This window comes from Paramormyrops kingsleyae, chromosome 6, assembly GCF_048594095.1.
Source record: "Paramormyrops kingsleyae isolate MSU_618 chromosome 6, PKINGS_0.4, whole genome shotgun sequence".
In the NCBI taxonomy this organism is placed as follows: Eukaryota; Metazoa; Chordata; class Actinopteri; order Osteoglossiformes; family Mormyridae; genus Paramormyrops; species Paramormyrops kingsleyae.
Genome location: NC_132802.1, coordinates 30500270 through 30505753, shown reverse-complemented (window position 1 = coordinate 30505753; position 5484 = coordinate 30500270). Strand labels below are relative to the sequence as shown.

Here is a 5484-nt window from a genome sequence, read left to right as displayed (position 1 = left end):
TTTTAAGTTGCAGTACTGTTGAGGATATTGTAGCCTATGTGCATGTCTGTGGTTTCTGGCATACGTTCGTACATTTCAGTTAAAATGTGAAAGATAAAGTAGAACATCAAATAAATGAATGTTTTTTAATTTGAAAAACTAAAAAAAAAAATGGTAATGTTATCAGAAAAAAAAAGTTACAGCCTAAACTGATAATTGACTTAAAAGTGGAACTTACTGAACTTCTATCATTTATACGTGCAATATCATTTACTTAAAATTACTTTTACTATCTTCCTTCATCTAAAGGCAGCTTCGGCTCCAGAGGGACTCGGGGAGCGGGAGACGCGCGGGGCAGCATTAAAGGGGGGGTCTGTCATTGATTTCTTGCTAGTAAGTGCACAAAAAAACCTTATATTCCTGTATATTCCTGTAGCCCTGGCATCTGACATCACTGGGAGCAAATGGTTTCGCCGCTGTATAAAGGAACACTTTATCAAAACCGCTCATAAATTCGCATTAACATATTTTCCAATGTGCTATAAGTGATGCTAAAACTTTGTATAACTGTATTTAAACACCCACGAACGTAATAATGTTTTTGATTATTTTAAATTTTAACTGTCTTACACAAACAAAAAACCCGCAAAACTATGCAGTCCTGTGTACATCTCTAGAACAACGCCACACTTTAAGAATATATATCACTAAATAGCACATTTATTTATTTATTTATTTATTTCCTTTGTCTACCCACACTTCCAATTCGTTCGAGAGACATATTTCCTCTGTTTACAAACGTTTTTTTTTTATGGAAATATCCAGTATACACTGAGTTCCTCTCAAGAGGACGGATTTAATTATGGAGATAACTCCCCCCTCCCAAGTCAAAACAAGCTCCCCCCTATGCCAGTCCGGAATGCCTCGCAACAGGTCGAGTTCTGCAAGAAAAGAGAGCTGCAAGACAACAGAGATCAAGGAAAATGCTTAGAATGATGTTCCAGCAATTAAAAAAACACCCTGCTGTAAGTTCATTAGTTCTAGAAAAAAAGATTAATTAATTCTTTAATGTTTTCCCATTGCACTAAATGTTTGTCTGTGGTGAATGCTGAACTTACCATATTAGATTTTAATTAATTGCGGGAATTAATTTCGTGTTTTGTTGATAAATGTTCAGAAATATTAAACAAACACTGGTGAAGCGTATGAAAACGTGGAAATAATTTGAAACGACGTATTTTATTTCTTGTTATATCCATAGTGAAGAAAAAATGTAAATAGTAGCCTACTAAATAACAGTCTACAGTAACATATACAATTTGTAGTTCTGCCAATGACGTTTTTCTGTATTATGAGTCTCTTAAATGTGTTTTGTTAAGGTTGTAGCAATTGTTTTGATTTTTAAAGTGGGTTTACCTCATTGGGGAAGGAATATAGCCTAGTATTACAGCGTTCAAATGTAATGAGCAAATTGAAGGCGTTGCTTCTTAAAGTATCCTTATGTTTGTATACATGCGTATATTTTAAAGAATGTTTAATGTAAGGAATCTATAGATACGAGCTAATTATGCATGGATTACACTAAACGGTGGTCAAACATCGACAGTAACGCTCAAAATCATGGCCAGCGAACCATTAAACCCTGTATGGCAAACAACTGCCAAATGAGAACAGAACACATCTATGGAAGTTAAAAACAGCTGGATAAATAGGCCTATGAATAATCAATTGTCCCTCGCTTCAAACACACAGAGACCCACACAGACTTATATATATAAGCAACTGAAATCGGATCTGTTTTTATCTAATATCATCAAACATATAATCTAATCTCGTACCTGAACATGGCCTCTAATTTCCTCCCGAAGTAATATTTAACTACCATAAATACTTTAAATATGTCATGGTTTAAAACTTTGCTAAAGTGTGTGTCTGTTTCTGGGTTTTGGCATTGAGAATCTATTTTGCTTTTAAAATTCGGTGTGCTTCATATCGCAGCCTTTGAACTGCACTATTATCGTAATTGGACGACCAGTTATTTGCGGTGCCCTGTTTACCACGTTGTTTAGGCCACTTAAAATTAATAAATTGTTTTACATGGCCGCCCGCCTCATTTTTTTGGTGCCGCCTCGATTTTTTTTATATTTTATATTTTTCAAAAAATCCGTTTTTTTCACCTCAAAAACTGTGGGTGAAAAATCTTGAATGTCAGCCTCGGATTTTTCAATTTGACGCTTCTCGGACAATGGTTTTTATCGTTTGTCAGATTGTGTGTGGGCCCACGGTATTAAAATCTTGGCAGGGCATCAATATACCGAGTAATATTACCCTTCGCGAGCTGTTTGAGAACTTTTCTAGTTTTAGTATATCTCTGTTGCCGTTCGTCTTTTCGCTAAAAATATAAAATATAAAATCCCCTACTCACCAATATTTTAGAAGTTTGAGTCATGTAAAACAATTTATTAATTTCAAGTGGCCTTAATCAAGGTCTAATCAGCAATGAGTACAGAGAAGTGAGCTGAATTCAGCGGTGTGTGATTATCATGAAATTATGTTTACAGTAAATGATCATGAATGAACATACCTGCATTTCATATCGCATAACACCGAATTAGGAGATTTTTATATCTGTTTTATGCTTAAAGCATAAAATCCTGATTCTTATAGGATAACATCATGAAGTATATTTGTACAAAAATACATAATGTTTATTTCACTTTCAAATTTCTCTGTCAGAAATTCATTTCGTTTTGACCTGTCAACAAACAGCGGTGTCTCTCTGTTCAAATGTATTTCTGTGTAAAACTGCAGGGGATCCTCTCTCTTGGACTATTGTGCACAGCTGATATAGAAAGCTTGAGGTTTCACGTCGTCATCATGTTCTTACTCACTATGAGCCGCCGGGGTCATACTCACATGCATGCGCAGGTCACATGGATAACAGCATTGGTGTGTGTATACAGGTGCGCGTCAGTATGTGTAAATCAGGATAACAGTTTTCATATTAATGTGGGTGTGTAAGCACATACATGTTTGTTGGCTGTAATTTAATATAGACTCTTCAATGCATGCTGAACATGATCATTGTAACAGTCATTATCTTTTCTCTTTTCAGCTCATCCCCCAGTTTTTCTTCTTGGTATTGGGAATGGGCGGGGCCTCCCTCTATCTCGCACGCCTTGCCAAGGGCCCCCATGTTAGGTGAGGTTTCTGGAGTATCCTGATAAACTGACACAACGTCACAACAGACATACACACTCCAGCAGAAACTGGTGATTTATTGTGTATTCCAGGAGTTCCCAAACTTTTGATGACCGCAGACCGGCGTATTTAAAATTTACAAAAAAAATTGCATACGATTAATGGGAAAATATTGTCAGTGACGTAGCTTGTTTGCTAACTGCAGTCGTAACAGATCGCAGTGAAAGATGCAGCACTATTTAAGTTTCCACAATAGAAGCATAATTCCCGCTTGCAATCAGTCTGATGCCTTTTGTGGGTCAGCCACGAAGAAGCTCAAGGCCATTTGCCTTTTCATTTGGCTTCCTATTGCAGGCTCCAGTTTCTTCCGATGTGACCAGAACGTGAAAATGCCAGAGGTTGCAAAAAAAAAAGGCGTGGCTTGAGAATATCTAGTTTACTTTTGGAAATTAACTAAGTCTTCCCCCAAACCACCTCTGTTCTTTGGCCCAGTGGAATAGTGGCGGGAGCCCTGGCACACAGGATATCCATACCCCTCTGAAGGCCCTGACAAAGCTAGTGCTACAATGGAGTAGCGTGCCAATGTCCCAGATTTGGTGATAAATGAGGGAGACTTGCAAAGATCCATGACCCTCTCCCCATGCTTTCTTTGTTTTTCCTCCTGGCCCACAAACTGCCAGCTGGTGCCACAAGACCAACCCAGAGCCCTGGAATCAGGTCAGCCCTACCTACCAATACAAGGTCAGTATAAGACTGAAGGTGCCACACCTTTTTAAAACACCAGGGCTGCCATTTGTATTTTACTTATAAATTAATCACTATATAGGTAACACTAGCAGTGGATTTTATCCAGTCAAAGTTGTGAATTTCTAAAAATAAGGTAGCTTCAAGCTCAAATTTCTATTAAATAGGCCTTTCTGGACTACTTAGACATGTTTTAGACTGTATCTTAAATTAATTAATATATTAAAATTATACTCTCATTTTTAAGAATCCTTATTTTATTTTTGTATTATTATAAAATAGTTTCTTGTATGCAAAATTCCACACATATTAATAAACTGAAACAATAATTAAAACTGCATTAGTCTTTACATCTGAACAACCAACAACCAAACCTGACGTGTTCAGATAGTGGCATCAATAATCAAATCACGCTGAACTCAACTTAATAATTTTAATTATTTTTAACTGCAGTTATTTTCATTGGAGTTCTATTTAAAATAATTGTTAAAAATTATCAAATAAATCTAATGTTTTTCAATGGTTTGTAAATTCTTTTAGGAATATCAAAACAACAGTAAAAATGACAAATATTCTCACTAAAGAAACAAAGATTTAAAATGAACTTAAGTAAAATTCAAAAGACAAAAAGATGGGTGAAAGAATAGTGGAAGGTACAATCTGTAATCTTTGTGATCACAAAGACTTTGACACAGGAAACCCACCAGAACCATAAATAAACATACCCTAGGTTTTTACTCTTGTACCAAGACATTGTGTTCCTTCACAGTTTGTCGCCATTGAGACCGACTACAAGAATCTGAAGAAGGAGGGCCCTGACTTCTGAATCTCATGCCGCAATTAGCCTGGTCTGTCTGTAGCTGAATATAGTTGCTGGTATATTGTAGTTGTTCTTTGGCATCCTCGGGCCAAACACTGTCTGCTATTATGAGAGTAATGCCCAGGTTTACATGACATTCCTGCTAATGGTTGCGCTCATTCCCACAGACAGCATTTTTCTATTAGAAAAGACCTCAGGAAAGCTGTCTTAGTACCCTGGCTAATATGGACAATTCACAAGCAGACTGTCATCTCATTGTGAGGAATTGACTTCTCTGTGACAGACCTCCTACCTTCATAATAAAATATGTATTCATACGCGCGTTTGACTCGTGCTTTCCGTACCACAAGGTACCAAAATGTCCACTTTACTACAAGAAAACACAGTTTTAAAAAGCAAGAGGAAAGATACACGATAGAGTAAAATCCCACAACAAACATCGTATATATTCTCTATATAGGACGGTGTAATATGCTGCTTAAAAGCTGCCGAGGTCTGATACGGATCCAGACAGTCCATGTTTTTTATCTTCCTGACCAGGTGCTCCTCTGGAAAGCCACACAGCTCACGTAACAAGTGCCTTGCGATAATATGCTGATTCTGCATAGGATAAGTTCTTCAATGGACAGATGGTCGCATCTGCAGTGTTTTCCTTGACTAACAGTAAGACCATGACATGATCCAGAGCCACCTTTACTAATCATGTAAGCTGTCACAACATTCACACCGTGTGGAAAATC

The 5484-nt window shown here is 37.0% G+C and overlaps 1 protein-coding gene across 1 annotated transcript; it reads left to right on the top strand.

The window, feature by feature from the left end:
- The first annotated feature begins 845 nt into the window (after positions 1–845).
- On the top strand, positions 846–5061 carry ndufa4l2a (NDUFA4 mitochondrial complex associated like 2a). The gene is made up of 4 exons (XM_072713028.1): positions 846–1004; positions 3095–3180; positions 3861–3921; positions 4694–5061. The coding sequence occupies exons 1-4, from the start codon at positions 963–965 to the stop codon at positions 4748–4750; spliced, it is 246 nt and encodes an 81-aa protein (XP_072569129.1). The 5' UTR covers positions 846–962; the 3' UTR covers positions 4751–5061.
- The last annotated feature ends 423 nt before the right edge of the window (positions 5062–5484 follow it).

Coding starts and splice junctions, on each gene's coding strand:
- ndufa4l2a (XM_072713028.1), top strand. CDS start 963: ATGCTTAGAATGATGTTCCAGCAATTAAAAAAACACCCTGCT. Junction 3,181..3,860: donor GCCAAGGGCCCCCATGTTAG/GTGAGGTTTCTG, acceptor ACAAACTGCCAG/CTGGTGCCACAAGACCAACC. Junction 3,922..4,693: donor GCCCTACCTACCAATACAAG/GTCAGTATAAGA, acceptor GTTCCTTCACAG/TTTGTCGCCATTGAGACCGA.